At 32.7% G+C, this 20,189-nt stretch overlaps 1 protein-coding gene across 2 annotated transcripts in view; it reads left to right on the top strand.

Annotated features, from left to right (window-relative positions):
• The window catches only part of LOC140439464 (odorant receptor Or1-like), a 167,948-nt gene that overhangs the window by 137,017 nt on the left and 10,742 nt on the right, over positions 1 to 20,189 (top strand). Inside the window, exons 7-8 of one of the 2 annotated variants that reach the window (XM_072529387.1) lie at positions 5,401 to 5,559; positions 7,415 to 7,521. In XM_072529387.1, coding sequence (XP_072385488.1) covers positions 5,401 to 5,559; positions 7,415 to 7,471 — 216 coding nt within the window. In that variant the 3' untranslated portion in view covers positions 7,472 to 7,521. Of the gene's footprint in view, positions 1 to 5,400; positions 5,560 to 7,414; positions 7,522 to 20,189 lie in introns of those variants that run through there. The other variant, XM_072529388.1, reaches the window with a different exon arrangement.

Raw genomic sequence — 20,189 nt, 5'->3', positions numbered from 1 at the left:
GGTATATCGATGAAAGGCAACTGTAAATATTTTGACTATTGGTCGTCTTCAGTACGGTGCAGTCAAGTTGGAAAAGGAGCATATTAACTTAGAAAAGGATTACTATAGGAGCAACGCGACCAATTTGTGGCACAACAGTTATAAGACCCTGATGGTTTCCAAGGCAATAACTAACTAACAATAACTACGGGAGAAGCTACATTTACCTGAGGAAAGGAATGCCAAACGCTAAAACGTTTTATATTAAATATTATTATATAAAAAAACCTAGTTTCATTTTTTTGTTATTTGTGCGAAAATGGTTGCGTTTCGATTTAATTTGAGCTTCTTACCACTCCCTGACACGTGTTTCTGGGTCTTCCCGTCATCAGAGAGAGCTTGTAAGAAAACTCAAACTAAACCAAAACGCACCGGCTACTCGGCAATTATAGACAAAATAATTACCAGAGTATGCTACTAGAGACATCTAGTGATGAAAGATGAAGTTAAATGTGTCGATAGAAATTAAAGTAAATTGTATACTCACGCTTAATCAAGCCATTAAGAGCGATGCTGGGAATATTTATATTCCACTAAGCATCAACAATTTTTTCATCAACAGTTTTTGTTATTTGTTGCCTGAAATTTAATTTGTTTTTGGTTAATTGGGAATTGGTCTGCAGTCTATCGTACTAACGAGATTTTTAAGTTTATTAATGTAAGAAGAAGTGTTTAGGATGACGGTGGCGTTTTCTTTATTGACGGGCAGAATGACTAGATTTGGATTTAACCCTTTCATAGAGAGAACTTTGGATAAGTTCTTTTGGGGCTTTTTTCTCTGATTGGCTAATGTTTAGAGTAGGAGGCTTTAAATTTCTAAGAACTCTAGCGATATTTTGTCTAGTTATTTTAGCATATTTGGAAGATAAACTGAAGATGGCTTCTTCAGTTTGATTGATGACTGAGTAATTAAAACCTTTTGCTAAATATTGAGTGGCAATAATCGAAATAGGGGTATAAGAAAAGTTGTGACCCACTCTCGTGTGTTTCAAAGTTGTATATTTTGAAATTTGTTCAGCAACTAGATGCGCTAATTTGCTCTTCTGACTTTCAGTATTAGACTCGAAAGTGTTAAGGGGCTGTCTGTGTGTTGATACGGTCGAAACTGTCCCATAATATAGGGTGTACAATAAAAGAGTAAATATATGACCAAATATTGATATCTTTTTGTGACCTATAGTTTTCGATTGGTGGAATGAATAGCTTCACAGAGAAGCACAAAACTGGTCTTTCTAAGAATTTGGGAGAGATAAGAAGAAGAAGTATAGTGTTTGAGTTTAAGAAATTTCTAAATGACATTATGGTCTCGGCAGGCTTTAAGGAATGTTAAAGTGTTAATTGTGACGTAATTTGATTGTAACTTGGTGTGGGAGTTGGCATTGGGATCGGTATGAGGATTGGCATTGGGGTTGCAAGGAACAACAAACAGAATCTTCACGCTAGCCTTCACCCAAACTACGTCACCATCGACGATATTAACCGTCTGGTGTTCCCAATAGCAGTAGTGCATTCAAAAGATGGCCGGCGATGAGGACGCAGGGTCAGTTGATGGTGAGAATAATTTGCAGATTAATTTCAAATGCTGCACCAAAAAAGAATGCAAAATTGTGGTATGTAAATGGTGTTTTAATGTGTTTCATCCCAGCTGTGCAAAAAGGGCTGGTTTTGAAGTTTGTGAGAAAAAATTTAATAAAGTGCTGTAAGAACGGTGAACATAACCTGAATGTAGTGAAATCAATAGCTAATACAGAAATACTTAAGTTAGAAAACGAGTTACTAAAAAGACTTATCAAGGAAATGGAGGACAAGAACAGCATTTTAAAAGAAAATAATGAACTATTATTACAAAGAGTAAGTTTTTTAGAAACAAAGATATCCGGAAAAGTGTAAAAACTAACAAACAATCGACTATAAACAGTTCCCATCAAGGTTATGCCAATAGTGAAAGTGAACTACTCAAATCTATGGTTATACCACAAAACATAAATGTCGCACAACCTTCGCCGAGGATTTGATTATATCGTGACGTAGTCGGAACTGACAGTAGTTCATACGAACTAAAACTGTCTCCTACTTGGTTGACAGACGGCAATGGTAACTAAACTAAATATAAACAAATTCCAAAGGAAATAAAAACGCCGAAAAGGTTGACAGCTACACTGAGGTTTTGAAGAGAAAGACAAAACTACGGAAATCTAGAAGAAATATTGGTACCGCAGAAATAGCTCATGGTGATAATGGTAGTAGTTTTAAGAAAGAGGAGAGTAAAGTTTGGTTATACATATACAGAATTAGGAGGACATCGACAGAAGAAGATATTCGTATATCTTTACGAGACAAACGCGGAATGGAATAGAAATCTATTATGATTTGTGGTATCGGCTCCCCTCAACAAGAAGGATGATATGTATAAATCGGATTTCTGGCCCATTGGAGTTGGTGTAAAAAGATTCCATATAAATCGATATCAAGAATATTTAGGCAACGGAGGTGGAAATGTTTGAAGAAAGATATAACAGGTAGGTTAAAAGTTGCACCTGTTAATATTCGTTCTTTATTTCCTAAAATAGTTGATTTAGTTAATTATGTTATTAATAAACAATTTAATATATTTTGTGTCTTTGAGACATAGCTCATGCCAATAGTACCGAAAAACGCTGTACAAATTTATAGTTACAATTTAATTAGTCAGGACAGAACAGCAAACTGTCGAGGTGAAGGAGTTTGTATGTACCTATATAAAAAATAATTATCAGATTTCTGAAGTTAAATTTGACAATCACATAGAAAAGTGTGGATTAAACTAAAAATTAATGACTTGTTGATGGGTATAGGTATAGTCTATAAACCACCAGACTATATAATCAATATTTTTATTGAATTTTTTGAAAAATCCCTTGCTGATATAGTTACAGATTGTGATGAAATTTTTTGTTTGGGTGATTTTAATGTTAACTTACTGAATCCACATCTAAATTCAGCTCATAAAATTATGGACTTACTTGACAGTTCTAATTTGGTACAGATTATTGATGAGCCAACTTATATAAACTTTAACTTGATTCTCTGATTGATTATATAATTGTCTCAAACGAAAATAGAATTAACTTCTTTGGTGTATGTTCTCTTGACCACATAACAGACCATGAGCTTATTTATTGTATCGTCAATATCTTCCCATAAAAACTAGCCCCAATTTTTAAGACTTTTAGAAATTTTAAACACTTTTATGCAAATTGATTTTACTTGATTTAAACTGTACTCTGTTTGCCAACGTCTATCACATTGAAAACATCAATGACAAAGTAAAATTCTTAAGCAGCCTCAATGTGGCTCTCTTCGACAAACATGCTCCTTTTAAAAAGATTAAAGTCATTAAAAATTATAATCCTTGACTAACAGATAATGTGAAACTGCTAATGTCACTAAGAGATCCAACTAAAAATAAGTGGCAGAAAACTAAGGAGGTAGCTCACTTTACCTACTACAAAATGATTAGAAATTATACAACATTAACATGTGAGAATGAAAAAACAGCTTTTTTCAACACAAACTTCATGTGGGTGGGATAAAAAATACTTGGAAAACTTTACAACTCATTAATATTGGTAAGAATGAACACACAATTCCAGAAACATTAAAAAAACCCTATGAGATTAATCAGTACTACACATCATTCATCCCACATCTAACAATCAATCAAAATACAATTGACACTTATTTAAATACTGTACCTAAACGGGAACAATTCACCTTTACTCCAGTATCTTGTGATCTGGTACAAAAATTGTTATATACTATTAAATCTAATTCTCTAGATTCAGACGGTTTAAACTTAAAAATGTTACTTCAATGTTGCCCATAAATCATTCCTTATACCATGCATATAATGAACTGTTGCCTCTTGAGTAACTATTTTCCAGATGAATGGAAAAAATCATTAATTAGACCCATACCTAAATGTAACAATCCAACCGAATATAAGGATCTTAGACCTATTAATATTTTGCCTACTCTATTAAAAGTGTTAGAACGCATTATGCAAATGCAGCTTGGTGATTATATTTCTAACAATAATATCTTAACCGATTTTTAGTCCGGGTTTAGGCCACTTCACAACTGTGAAACAGCACTTCTTAAAATAACTGATGAAATTTTGAGAAAAAGAGATGTGGGTAAGGTTACTATTTTAGTTTTAATTGATTTCTCTAAGGCATTTGACACTCTTAATCATTCACTGCTCTGTGCAATTTTGAAGTCAATCGGCTATGGATGCATTGAATATGGTTAAGTCGTACTTGTATCACAGGAAACAGAGCATCAAAGTAGACGAAAGAAGCTGTGATTTTTTAAACATTTTGTCAGGTGTAGCTCAGGGCTCAATCTTAGGTCCAATTTTATTTACTTTATACACCACCAATATTGGTACATCCTTGAATACCTGTAAATTTCATCTCTATGCAGATGATACACAAATTTACCACTCATTTTACCCAGTTGACAGAGCAGGTGCTATTGAGATTGTTAATTAAGATATTAAATCATTGATTGCTTAGGCAAGAAATTATGCATTAAATATAAACTCTAAAACAACTAATCTGGTGGTTTTTGGTCCAAACAGGGTGTGTTTGGAGATAAGTAATATCATTGAAATAGTTTTTGATAATAAAGTCAATAAACCTGTAACTAGTGCAAAAAATCTAGGTTTAATTTATAATTATATACAGAACTGACATACGTAATGTCAATACAAGATACAAAAATACAATTACAGCTCCACCACGTCGTACAGAACAATTCAAAAATTCATTTACATATCAAATATCAAAAGTGTATAATGGATTAGCTAAAGAATTAAAATTAAAATCGATTATATCTTTTGAGAAATCTCTTTAATCTAAATTTCTAAGTGAGTAACACATGTGCAACTATTTATGCAAAAAAAATATATTTTTTTTTTCTCTTGTGTAAGATGAAAAGCAGAGGTACTGATTTCTTGAAATAAGCACCAACTGATCTTTGGCATTTTTTCTTTCTCATTGTATTTTATGTATATATAATTTATATATTTTGTGTATTTTATGAATTTGAAGGAAAATAATAACCACTATTATTAAGATTATATTAATTCATTAGTGATCAGTATAGTAGTGTCTGGTGCTCGGGAGACTGAGACCTCGAAAGCCCTCTAGAAGACATCAGAGAGGATGTCGAAAGTTCAGCGCAGTTATAATTGACGCTGTATTAACGATACATATATAGGGAAATCAAGAAAATTTAAGGAAAATATTAAGTCAATTTAAATTTTTATTTTTTAAGTATTTAATTTGTAATAATATATAACTAATCCTATTTTTTTAGTCTAATAATTTAACTCAGCAAATTTTTGCCAGTAACTGGTACGAAATAGAAGATGTTAATGTTCAGAAGGATATCATCTTTGTTATAAAGAATGCTCAAATTCCTGCAAAAATCACAGCTTTTAAAGTATTTACTCTCAATTATGCGACATACATCAAGGTAAGCATTATAATTTTAAATACGTTTTAAAACTTAAAAATTATTACGTCTGTGGGTTCAAGGATTAAATGAAGTAAACGTAGCTAAACTAATTTTATTTAAACAAACAATTTATAATTTTTTTATTATTATAATTTATTAGTTTTTTAAATGGTTCCTCGATCATAAATAATTATAACTTTATCAATAATAAATAACAACCAGCATTGTTTTTTGCTGTGACAAAGAGATATCATTTTTCTGCTTCAGTGAAAAATAATTAACTGGAATGTCCATATCACTATACAGAACACTTCAAAGAGCACATATTATTCCTTAGCAGCCTCACAGCAAAGGTTTCTCTGCTGTGATTCTGTTGCGATCATCGTTGAACGATCGTCGTTGAGCAGTGATCATTAAGTGATGATTGCAAGCGGAGTGTTTTAACTAAAGCGATAATTTGATTAGTAAATTTTTTGTTGTCTAGTTAGCAAGTGGTTTTGTTGCAGCGATGAACGTATATAAAAAGAAGACATTTATTAATAAAATATCTGCTAGCAGAAGAAATAGAGGACGAAGAAATGTTAAGTATTCCAAGATTTAAAAAACATGCAATATTTAAAAGAAGACCAGAAGGATACTTAAAAATTTTTATTTACAACCATTAATTAGGAGATGATAAGTCTCAGGAGTTCTTCCGTCTGGATGAATTTCAGTTTGATTTTAGTTTACTAAAGCAGGATATAAAAAAGCGTCTTATTCCACAGCGTCGTATTCCATAGTGTCTCCAGAAGAGAATCCCTCAAAATAAAAAACTCTTAAAATCACATGCACAAGCCACTATAGTTGCTTAGCGTTTGCTCTCGGACCAGTTGCCAACGACTAGCGGATCCAGAGGCAGAGGCTTCAGTAAAATTGGCGCCGTAACAGACCACACAAGCGGTACGCGGTCGTCGCTTAGCGACGATTGTTCAGGGATGATCGTAACAGATGCTCCAGTAAAAACGTACCTTTAAGATCAAGCGATTATTTTTAGTGCTATAAATAACACCCGTCTTTAAGATTATGTGATCCCACTAGGCACTTTCATTATTCTGACTTTACAACCTGCATGAGTCCTAGCCTCCTCAAGAATTTCTCTCTAGTCGTCTTTATCCATCACCTTCCTCCGCCAAGCACGTATTGCTATAATTCTCATGTCTTCTGGGTCTTTTTCTTCTTCTCTGGCCAATAAGTCTATGAAAGCGCATTTTTTTAGCTGGGTCATTTTGTTCTATCCGCATTACATGCCCTATCCACCTCAGACGGCCTCTCATACAGACTTATTACATATTGAACCAATGGTTGTGATTTGTGACATACGTATTACTTTTTCCAGAGCCAGATTGAATAGTATACAAAAGAGAAGGTCTCCCTGGCGCAGCCCGTTATTTGTTTTGAAAGGATCAGACAGTTTACCTCTTCTATTTACAGAGTTACTTTTTATTTCTTTATTTCTCCGGATTTTTAGAAGACATCATTATTTTGTGTTACTTTTAGTTTATATTAAATAAATTGGTCCAAATCGACTTCCCTGAACTATCCCAGCGCATGTTTGCCAGCTCGTGTTAACTAGCTTAAAATAGATTTAACATCCACTTAAATGGAATTTTTTATTAATTTTCTTTTTAGAATTGATCATAAATTAAAATTGTAAATATTTAATTATAAAAAATAGGTATTTGCGGATAATTTTATTTCTTATACTTTTATCCTTTTTTAAACTGGCGCATTCGCCAAAATGTACTTCGCTTTTTGATATCTACTGATTTTGTCGTATTATCAACAGAATATAAGTTTCTTGATTCATGGACACAAACATTTATTATTTTTGCAGGTTCTTAGATTGTCGTTTTCCTTCTATACACTTCTTTCTTCAATGATTAATAAATAAAGAAAATCGGCTGATATGAATAAACTCAACAAGGCGTAGTCATTCCATAGATTGTTTAGTAGTGAGTACAAAAATAGTTAATAATAAAGCATGAAAAATAAATTTGTTTTAATTAAATTAATATCTATAATCGGTATATTGTCTTCTGTATTTATACCATCTTTTAGGGGGCACTTAGATCCCATTAGGTAGACTCTAGGCTAGTGTGATAAGAACTGATAAACTTGCCAGAACAGGATCAGCTACAAAACTCTTTAGTCCAGAACCGCCCGTACAAACTACAAAAAGCACCAACCAAAAAAAATCCTGTATTCGATCACAACATAACTTTCAACGAAGTTTAGAATAAATGTTCATTACGATTTAGTTTGAGTTGGTTACACGTACAACTTCGCCACAGGTCTCTTGGAGGTACTGGATGCAGATCTCAGTCACTGAACGGATATTGCCGTTCTTGTCAGGATGAGTTGCGATGATGTGTTCAAGTTTCCATTTCCAAGCTGATAGACCATTTTTTTTACCAGTACCAAAGTTCCGACTTTCAAGTGCTGTTGAAAGTTCATCTTTACTCGTAAAGATGAATTCTTTCGACCAACTGGTCGAAAAAGGGCTACGAGTTGCTGAGTTCGTTCATATCGAGAAAGTCTATTTTCTCTAATGTCACAGTAGTTGATTGGGTACGAAATTAACTTAAGAGTGTCTCTAATAAGGAAATAAGCAGGTGTTAACACAGTAGAAAATATGTGACTGCAGCTCAATTCACTGTTTGTGAGGAGGCAGACAGACGGGATGTAGTCGTTTGCTTAGCATACGTCCCACGCGAAAGAGCAACAACAGTTTCCCCTTTTATGGCTATTTAAAAATTCACATTACAGTGGAACCTCGATTATCAGTCTCTCTATTAACCGTCACCTCTGTTAACCGTCAGGGTCCATACATAAGTTATATTGACTACATAAGTAATTATTTAGTCATAAATTTATTTTGTTTGAGAATTGCGATAAGCCAAACGAAATTCGTTGAAATGTACACGTACACCACCGCATTTTTTTATGTAAATAATTTTTGTTCTTATTTAGGGCTCTGAATTAAATTTAAATTTAAATAGGTAATGATAAATGATACCGTGCTTCTAGAGCTTAATTTTTAGAACCGCAAGCCGAAAATAAAAATTCACAGCACAATAATTATTACAGTCAATATCTGTGTATCACTATAATTCAGTTTGATTCAAATTCGAACATTGATTATGTCACTTAGTCGTTTGATCAATTAAGTTTTGAAAAATGGAGTCTTCCACATCTGAAGAATCAAAAAGAAAACGTGTTATTTTGTCAATTGAAAAAAAAAATTGAAATTATTGCACAACTAAAGAAAGGTATTTCTGCTGTAGCATTGAGCAAAAAGTATGATGTTCTGAGAACAACAATTAATGATTTAAAGAAAAATGCTAAAGAAATTTAAAAGTATGCTTCGCAAATGGAATCGTTGGATGGCCGGATGAAACATCGTAAGACAATAAAAAAAGCCACAAATAAAAGCGTTCGTTAAAAAAAAAGCGAAGGTGTTCCTTTGTCTGCTGGACCAATTTTTGCCGAAAAAGCGTTGTTTTTGAACATGAAATTGAATCCTTCATTCAAAGGAACCAGCGGTTGGTTGGAAAAGTTCAAAAATCGCCAAGGTATACGGGAACTGAAAATCGAAGGTGAAAAATTGAGCGCCGCAAAAATTAAAATAGTTGACGAATCTAAAAGAAAGTTTCAAGCTATGATCGATGAATATGGTTTGACATGCGATCAATATGCACCCGGATTTAAAACGGAAAAGCAACGAATCACATCTCACAGCAATGATGTGTTCAAATGCAAGTGGTGACCATCGCCTTCTTTATTATTGATTGGTACAGCAAAAAAACCACGTTGTTTCAAGGGCATAAATATAACCACGCTTTCCGTTAACTACTGCGTACAACATAATGCATGGATATCCCAGGAAATATTCGCTGACTGGTTCAAAAAGGTATGTACTGCAAACCAAAATTTGTTTATCTATTTTTTTAACGTCTTATTTTTTAAGTTTTTATACCAGACGTTCGACAATACTTGCAAGCAAAAAACTACCCATCCTGAAGCCGGTATGCTGCGAAGTGACGATGGAAATATCACGTGCTCTAAAAGAAGATACAGAAAAAAATGTATTTAAAACTTACTTATGGAAGAGGAGTATTCTTTGTCAGAATACCGGAAAGCATACAATTTAAAACACGCAGTCGACAATGCTGTGGATGCTTGAGCTGATGTTTTGGAAAAAACGCTTAAAAAGAGCATGGAATATGAATCAACTCAAGATGAAAATGCCCCCGTGACAGCCGAGCGTGATGCGGTAACAAATGAAGTTATGGCTGAATCAACTGTTTTGTTTTCGTTACCTAACGATGACATAAACGAATGGTTAATTTGTGATGAGGATGCAAACGGCTATCGATTGCTGACAGATGATGAAATCGTTGAAATGGCAACAGAGGCAGACGTAACTGATTCAAAAGCTGACATAGACTTTGACGGTGGCGATGTTGATGATGCTATTGCAATTCACAAAAATTTGCGTAAAGAATATAGAGAAGCCGCATCGCATATACAACAATTCATCGAGTGATATTCTCGGCAAGAAGAAGCAAATAAGGTAGATCTGATGATTTTACGTCGATTAAGAAATTCAGCCGTTGCAAAATGTGAAGTTACAATAAAACAAACAAAGATTTCGGAATATTTTAAATCAAATTGATTCAACTGTACTAACATAAATCCCTCTTATATTGTCAAATAAAACATACTAATAAAATTTGAGAGTTATACTATGAATTTTTATTTTTTTTTAATGTTTAACCGTCTTTTCGATTATCTGTCATACCCTTGGTCCGGTGCCCTGACGGATAATCGAGGTTCCACTGTATATGATATGAGGAAGCAAAAAAACTTATGAACACGATGAGTACCTGTTTAACAATATTTTAGTAGAAGGGTTCATTTTTAATAATAAAGGTAATAATAGACTTACTTTTTTCAACTAAAAAAGTCAGGACGTTATCAATGTAAATATAAAAGTACTGGTTAAAAAATGGTTAACTGGCATGTGTCAAAAGAGTCGTCAAGTTCGGATTGCCGAGACATTGACTTTTGTGCAGATAAATCATTTGCATAAACCTAATTAGCTACAGGGCCATAAAATATACAAATTGGAAAGGATATCGAATCGATTTTAAGCAAAGATACTAAAAACAATTAGTAATATAATAATAATAATATGTTCAGTATATTTAGTAGTACGAATTATAAAAGCAGAGAGGCAATTCTGACATTATACTACGAGAATTGCATAATAAAACCAAGGTGAATAACAGATAAATAACTTGGTGAAGCAGAAAACTAAAAAAAACACGAAAGTTAGTAAGAATGTTATCGAATATCGAATAAATAAGTAAGAACAATCTTACTATTTGGGTATCACCGCTACCCAATAACGCATATTGCTTGTGCTGGAATAAAATCAATGGCAAAAAGGGTAGTTGTGAAATCGGAACTTGTATGTAATACTATTTAAGTAAATGCTTAAAACCTGAGGTTAAGCATGTAACAATTTTTTCAGATACTTGTGGCGGTCAAAACCGTAATCAATTTATAGCCGTACTGCTGTTGTGGATCGTACAAAATATCGACCAATTGGAAATTATAGAACAAAAGTTCTTAGAAGCAGGACATACTTATATGGAAGTGGATTCTATGCACTTGGCAATAGAATCTGCAAGTAAATATATAAATGTAACTTGCATGAATGACTGGAAAACTATATTTCAAACAGCAAGAAAACAGAAAATAAAGACAGTAGACAATGTGAAACATAATATAGGCCCATATAAGGTAAAAGAAATAAAATATAATGAATTTTTAGATTTAAAGTCACTTGCAGCAAATATATTGCAAAACAGAATAATAGATTCTGACGGTAATAATGTGCAGTGGTTAAAAATCAAGAGACTAAAATATATTAAAGGTAAAAGAAGGAAAATGTTTTTCAACTACGATCTCTCAGAAGAAATAATGTGTTTAAACATATCAGAAGATATTGGTTTGAATTCAAAAAAATTCCTACTCTACGGTCTAAAAGGCAAAAACAAATTTTATCCCAAAAAGCAACCCTAGACTTACCAACTCCGGGTAATTTACCAAAGTTATACAAAAGTACTCTTCCAATAAGCGAAGCAAAAAAAAAGGATTTAATGAAGATGTACCAAGAAAACATTTTTCCGGAAGAGCTGCATGCTTGGATATCAAGTTTAAAATCAGGGAATAATGTCGTAGATCGAATTCCAGACATAATGATGGGAGAATAATCGGAAGAAGAAGATATTACCATTTAATTTCCTAAAAAGAATGTAGATTATTATTTGTTTTATTTGAATAAAATACAGTTCATTTTTATTTTATAATTAACAAAATAAAAAATAAAAACCAATAAAATCAAATGTTTTTTTGTAAATACCTTTTAATAAGTTAAACTAAAAATAAATTATTATAACTAAACATTAAATTCTCTACTGTTTGGCTTTAACAAATATTTGAAACAAATTCCTATGACGATTTTAAAGCTTCTTCAATGTTACGAAAATCTTTAATCGCGATTATCTCGGAACAATGATTTTGTCAGTTATCGGGTTTTCGCTCGAACAGCTTGATATTCTCCTTTTCCTAGAAAGCCGTTAAAACTTTATATGGTAAAAACAGAGCTTTCGTATCAGCTTAAGTTTATGCTTAGATATCAAAGAACTACATACAAAATAAAATAAACATAATCTAGAAAGTATATCCGGTTTTTTGTTTTCCATTCTCATCAAATCAGAAGTCAAAGTTCGGTTAACACTTTCAACGCTCCACAAAAGTGAATCGAGGTAGATAGCGGCTAGTTGCTAGTTTTATCGTTGAATAAAACACAAGTCCAAAACTCTCGTCCGCAGTCTGGCTGCGTCTGGCGCTAATCTAATGGAAACATTATCCAATAAAGCTACTTGACTTTTTAAACCTGCACCTGAATTATTTTACTCTCCGCTTTTCTTTGTGTAACGTCATTTTTAACGAATTCAGTGGCGGTCACAAATGGATTTTGCAATAGATTATTATTTTTTTAAGTTTAACTATTCATTTACTGGTTACATACTAATAATGTAATATATTAAAATTCTCCTATACTTTATTTCCATATTTTATTAAGCTTTTCATTTATACGTTATTATCAATTATATATCTAGCTTTTCTCTGTTGAACCTAAGACAAACTAAAATACAAGGACATACTCTGTTTGTCGTGGGATTCATTCGGACATTAATTTTATATTAAAGAACATAAGAGTTAAACCTCGAAGTAAGCAGTATATAGGCAGTAAGTAAAATCATAGATATCCAGCTTAACTTTACAATTTTTTGTTTAAGCATGGGATAAAAACTGTATTAAAATTTATTAATATTTATTAATAATATCAACGTAGAAACAAGCACGATAGTCTTAGCGAGAGTATATGACTTATTCAGCTTAATTTTTAGTCCAGTTGCATCCCTATAGGAATTTTATTTCTTCTATATATTCTATATGAAAATTGTATAAAAATAGATTTGGAAGCTTTTATGGATTTGATTTTTGAGAAAAATGTGTAGCTTTTGTTTTTAAGCCTAATGTTGTTAGACCACGATTCAATCGACTTAAGAGCTGCAGCAATACGATTATGAGCAGATAATATGTTTTTATTTCTTGTTAGAATTACCAGATCATCAGCGTACACAAAAGTTGTAATTGTGCCATTGCAGTACGACATAACATTGTTAATAGCAGTTAAAAATAGAGCTACGCTTAGATTCGAGCCCTGTGGAATTACATTATTTTGTAATTTAGATTTAGACAAATGGTTATTGAATTGAATTTGGAAATATCGTTGCCGTAGAAAGTTTGAAATAAAATAAAACATGTTACCATGAATTTTCCAATTGTGAAATGAATAGGTTTATCAATATGTCTTTCACTTTAGTCCTATCGAGAGCAAATATCTCCTCCTCTCAATTTAAGACTTTTGTTCTACTTTCATATGCCGCATCAGCATTTGCAAATCTGTTCAATCCCGTTAAGTCTACCTTCATTTTCCCCCTGGGATAAATACCTTCCTTAAATAGACACCTTACTCACCATTTTTAACAAACATAAATCTTTTCTATGAAGTAAGTATTTTTGATTGAGATTGATTACTTTATCACTGATAAAAGATACATATTTACAGATGTGATAGTGCTAAATAAATTTGCGAAATCAGCGACCATCGTATGGTGAGAGCCACCATTGTGTTAAATACCAACTATGAACGACACAATATGATAAAAAAAGAAGCAAATAAACATATGGACACATCCAAACAACGAACAAAATTTTGAAGATCATATCGGTAAATTCCTTCAAGAAAAATCATCAACAAATGATATTAACATCCTATATGACATAATAGTAAAAGCAATAACAGAAGCTCAAAAGAAATGCTGCCCAAAAAGCGTGAAGGAAGAAAAAATTAGTCTGGAAACACAGAAAAAAATGGAACAAAGAAGAATACTAAGAAGCGACGAAAACTCTAGTAACGTCGATATAAATAAAATGAACAAGGAAGTATCAAGAGAAATCAGAAAAGACCTAAGAAAATACAAAGATGAGAAAATCATCAAAACTATTGAGGAAAATAAGAGTATGAATGGAAATGGAAATGGAAATAAACAAATAGTCAAACTCAAGGATAGAAATGGCAACATCACATCAAACAGAGAACATTTGTTACAAATTGTGGAATCATTCTATAAGACATTATATAGCAGCCAATCGACTCTAGATATAGTTGAATATCAGCAGAAGAAGGTTCAAAATCAGGGTTTCGAAGATATCTCAGAAATCTCCTTGGACGAAATTTACAAGGCTCTAAAAAAGATGAAGAATAATAAAGCTCCGGGGGAGGACGGTGTCGTCACGGAAGCGATAAAGATAGGAGGCTCAGTACTGATAACCAAAATTCAAAAGCTCTTTAATCTATGCCTATGGAATCAAAATATCCCAACAAAGTGGAATAATTCAATAACTGTACTCTTACACACGAAAGGAGATATAGCAGACCTGGAAAGATACCAATCAGTCTCCTTAACCATCTTTATAAATTATACACCCGAATAATAACGAACAGATTAGAGACAAAGCTGGATTTTTACCAACCTCGGGAACAAGCCGGTTTCCGCCCTAATTACGGCACAAACGATCACCTGCAGTGCCAAAAAACCCTGATAGAAAAAACTAACGAATATAACCGTTCCTTGGCATTGATATTTGTAGACTTTAAAAAGGTGTTTGATACAGTGAAATTACCGTCCATCTTAAGAGCACTGCAAGATTTCAGGGTCGACCACAGATATTGTAATATAGTTAAAAATATATATGAAAATGCCACAACAACCATAAGTCTACATTCAGCAACTAATAAAATAAAGATAAAAAGGGGAGTCAGGCAAGGTGATACCATGTCACCAAAGCTGTTCATTACCGTTCTTGAGTATGCATTTAAAAGACTAACATGGCAACAGAAAGAAATATCCATCGATGGAGAAAGATTAAACCATCTACGTTTTGCGAACGATATCGTGTTTCTGTCAGATAATCTGGGAGAGATCAAAGACATGCTCCAAGAACTGAATTACATACTACAAGAAACTGGGCTGGAGATAAATTTCGAGAAAACCAAAATGATGACCAATATGGTTCCCAGCGAAGAGATACAGATTAATAACAACAAGGTAGAATTAATTGATAAATACACATACTTGGGTCATCAAATCAGAATAACCAGAGACAACCAAACCTGCGAGCTAAATAGACGAATCACGTTGGGATGGGCGGCATATGGAAGGATGAGAGACATTTTTAAAACAAATACCCCAATTCACCTAAAAAGAAAGGCATTTAACCAATGCATCTTACCAGTCTTGACCTACGGAGCAGAGACCCTAACTTTAACGGAAGCTACTGCCGAAAAACTGAGGGTAACACAAAGGCGAATGGAGAGATCAATGCTGGGCCTGACCTTGAAAGATCGCGTGAGAAATGAGGAGATACGCCGACGAACTGGCGTATACGATATTATACTGCGAATCAATAAACAAAAGTGGAGGTAGGCTGAACATGTGAATGGAAGACGGAAGATGGACGAAGAGATTATTGGAGTGGAGACCAAGAGCCGACAAGCGAAGTCGAGGCAGACCACCCACCCGATGGACCGACGACCTAAGGAGAATAGAAACAAACTGGATTGCAGCAGCTAGAGATAGAGAGAACTGGAGACGTTTGGAGGAGGCCTATATCCAACAATGGATGTGAAAATGGGGCTGGATGATGAAGTATTTTTTAAAATTATACAAAACATCATATGGTTTAATTTTATTTACCAATGATTCTAAAATTACCGCTGAGTTGTGTTGGCTTTGCAGTCACCACTAAACATAAACTTGTAAAATCATCTTAGGGACATAACAAGCAGCGTTTAAACAAATGAACTATATAGTATTATGTTGGCTTTTAAATGCATTTCCCATCAAAACAGACATCGCCATCAATAAAATTTTCACGCATGACCTTTTTGTTCAAAACATTTATAACATCTTCCAAAATTTCTCTCCTTATGTTATATAAGAGTGCCTCTCACATTAAAATTTAAAAATAGGACGGCTGCCAATTGCAAGAGAACAGAAAATAAGGCAGATAGCCATTTTATTGTGGCATCTTGAAGCAATTACTGTTTTAAAGGGAATAGAGAAAGTTTTTATATACATATATTATTAAAGTAGCTTAAACTGTACATATAGGTGAGAGGTATATATATTATGTTGGGAATGGGGATATTAAACTGTGAGAATTAAATTTAAGTTGTCTTTGCGAATAAATAATTAGCAACAGGTTAGCATTGTACCTATATAATATACAGATTGAACGAATTTAAAACGGAACATACAATTTAATATATGTCTGTTTGAACTGCATTTGAAATAGTGGACCAATATAAAACTTGGACAAAAATAAATCCATACCCGGTGATAGACATTGTATAAAATATCGTTCAACTATCTGTCTCCTTTAAAGGAAAGAGGAGCTTGCCTAATAGTCGGAGAGATAGAGCCGAAATTTTAAACTGATCAGTAATATGACATTTCTCTATTGGAATATATTCATTGTAACTGGGTTAAGACTTTGTCTTACAGGCGGACGCCCCTCGTGGTACAGGGGGTGGCTATACAGGGATGAAGTTGTAATTTTTTTTGGAAAAATTAACGATCGATAATATGGCTGAAAATTTGCCCAGAGGAAGATCTTGGTATAACCAGACGAAATCCCAAAGGGCGGACGCGAGAGTGGATACATAAGGGGTGGCGGACAGGGATGAAATTGCAATTTTTTGGGGAAAAATTAACGATAAGTAATATGTCCGCCATTTTCCTGGCTCATTATTTAGCCCCTAAAAACTCTAAATCCAAAAGAGCGGACAGCTGGGTTGGTACAGAGAGCCATAAAACGGGGTCAAATGTACCACTTGCCTGCGCATTTTAGGTCTCGGTAACAATTTTCAAACTGATTTTATTATGATATTTTTATACCGATTGATTTGAAAATTTGTATGCTCACTTCTGTTACTATTCTGAAAAGCGTCAAGTAGAGTTTTCCAAAAAAATTTCCGTAAATGAAAATTTTCGTAATTTTTTGAGGTAAAATCTAATTTGTAGAATCCTTTTGATTTTCTGTCAGTTATACCATGAATTTTTCCAAAAATTTTCAAACGATTTTTCCGATAAGAAAAAAAAAATAGAAAAACTTTAAAAATTTCGTCATTCTTCTCACTCTCACTGATGTCATCACATTCATCATCTTCGTCACTTTCACTTTCAATAATATCACATTCATTATCTGCTTCATTTTCAATCACTACTTCCCGAATTGATTCTGACATCTGAGGTCCACTAAACCATTTGAATTTATATGTTTCATCTTCAAACTACCAACCATGTTCTTCAACAATCAATTCTGTTGGTACTTTTTTATGAGCATTTGTCCAAATATTTGAAATATAATGGGCTCGCAGTAGATGTTGGTGTAATTCATCTTGACGTGTGGTAAGCTTGAAGCATCGAAATTTTTTAGTTTTTTTTTTTAAAGGCTCGTTCATATCATGCAACTTATACTGCCGGTTAAATAGTGAAAATCTGACATCGTTTACTTTTCTTTTGGAATTGTTCTCGTCAGTCCTGTTCCATATAAGTGACATATGAAAGTTTCTAAGGATTCAAAAACTTCATTACAATCGAAGTCAGTTTCACAAAGTTGGATAAAAGCATCTTGATACTTATTACATTTAGCGCATGCGTCTAGAATTACTGATCTAAATGGAACGCGCATCAATATTATTTTAATATTTTAAAATAATAATGATTCACAATTAATGTCCAAACAGAATTTGTAAAATTATAAATAACTAATGAAAAAAAAATTCAATCAATTTGAAAGTTAAAAAAAATATTGAAAATATCTAAGTACAAAGTAAATTTCAAAACTTAAAAAATTGATAATTCCACTATTAAATTGATTTTTATTAATAATTATTTGTAAAATGTTAAAGGAATTCTACAAATTGAATTTTACCTATTGATAAATAGAAATAATATATTTTGTATTTGATTATTAATGTAATAATAAATCAAATTTTTCTTATATCTGAACAACCATTATTTATGCAATATAAATTTAAAAACCTTTTTATTGTAATAAAAAATAAGTAAAATTACTATTTGTTATACCAAAAATATTTAATAGTTAACATTATAAAATTACTTTAATTTAATAAAATATCAAATATCAAACATTTATTCAATTAAAAATTAATTCGTAAAATATTTATATTTAAGAAAAAAATGTGATTTGTAAAGTAAATATGACTTTAGTTTAAAAAAAAAAACATTATAATATCATTTTAAAACTACAAAATATTCTATAAAAGATTCAGACGATGACGTAGAGTTTTATCGAATGTTTTAGAAAAGTTTTTCTAATTTTTTTTCTTATCGTAAAAATCGTTTGAAAATTTTTGGAAAAAAATCATGGTATAACTTACAGAAAATCGAAAGGATTCTATAAATTAGATTTTACCTCAAAAAATTACGAAAATTTTCATTTACGGAAATTTTTTTGGAAAATTTTGAGGAAAACTCTACTTGACGCTTCTCAGAATAGTAACAGAAGTGAGCATACAAATTTTAAAATCAATCGGTATAAAAATATCATAATAAAATCAGTTTGAAAATTGTTACCGAGACCTAAAATGCGCAGGCAAGTGGTACATTTGACCCCGTTTTATGGCTCTCTGTACCAACCCAGCTGTCCGCCCTTTTGGATTTAGAGTTTTTAGGGGCTAAATAATGAGCCATGAAAATGGCGGACATATTACTTATCTTTAATTTTTCCCCAAAAAATTGCAATTTCACCCCTGTCCGCCACCCCTTATGTATCCACTCTCGCGTCCGCCCTTTGGGATTTCGTCTGGTTATACCAAGATCTTACTCTGGGCAAATTTTCAGCCATATTATCGATCGTTAATTTTTCTGAAAACAATTACAACTTCACCCCTGTACCACGAGGGGCGTCCGCCTGTAAGGCAAAGTCTTAACCCAGTTACAATGAATACATTCCAATAGAGAAATGTCATATTACTGATCAGTTCAAAATTTCGGCTCTATCTTTTGGATTATAAGGAAGCGATAAATGGTTTGACAGCATAATAACTGCTTGTGTAGTCTAGTTTTCACAGTGATTCTAGGCAACCTGTTTGGGTGGAGTTTTGACTTGTTCTTGAATGAGTTCAGAATCCAGCAGCCCGCTGAAGTATTGGATTTTTATAATATAATTATTTGACAACCTTTTGTTGGCCAACCACCTAGAGCGGAGTTGAGCCGAAATACATTGATTTCGTATGTTCCGTTTTAAATTCGTTCAACCTGTATGTGTTAGTAGTATCTTGAAAAGTATACGTTGATACTTTCCTGGTGTCCAAACATTCTTTAGAGCTATTTTCTTATTTCATTACACTCATTGCTATTAATTTATCGGTTTTCTATCTCTTTTACTTATTTATTCTCTTTTTTAATTGATTTTGAAGGGCGGTCACATTAGTCGAACCCTTTCTTGAGTGTCTATTGGCCATCTTCCGACATAGCCTACTAGCCAAACTACACACATGTCACACATTATTTTGTTTTGTGTACACACTCCTACTCCTTGTAATCTATTTTTCTATATCGTTGTTACATTGGTGCTTACCACCATAGCCCACTTTCTCATTTTTTATTACATTGGATGGAGTTTATCATATTTCAAAGATAGTAAAATCTCGTACAAATCCGCTATTATTTGAACGATCTACATTCAATGAACACCAACACGTGAATTAATTGGTCTACTAAGCACTGTTTATAGCTTTAAAATCGGTGAGAAACCTTGAAAAGCATGTTTAATTATTGACAGTTTTGTGTCAAAAATTGTGTTAAGTTTATTTTTGCTTTAACACATCTTGTTGAAATTACCGTTTAGCTATAAACTACGAACATTTAATTTTT

Source organism: Diabrotica undecimpunctata, chromosome 4, assembly GCF_040954645.1.
Source record: "Diabrotica undecimpunctata isolate CICGRU chromosome 4, icDiaUnde3, whole genome shotgun sequence".
Lineage (NCBI taxonomy): Eukaryota > Metazoa > Arthropoda > Insecta > Coleoptera > Chrysomelidae > Diabrotica > Diabrotica undecimpunctata.
Note: the sequence above shows the minus strand (reverse complement) of the source record. Positions and strands in the feature narration are given on the sequence as shown.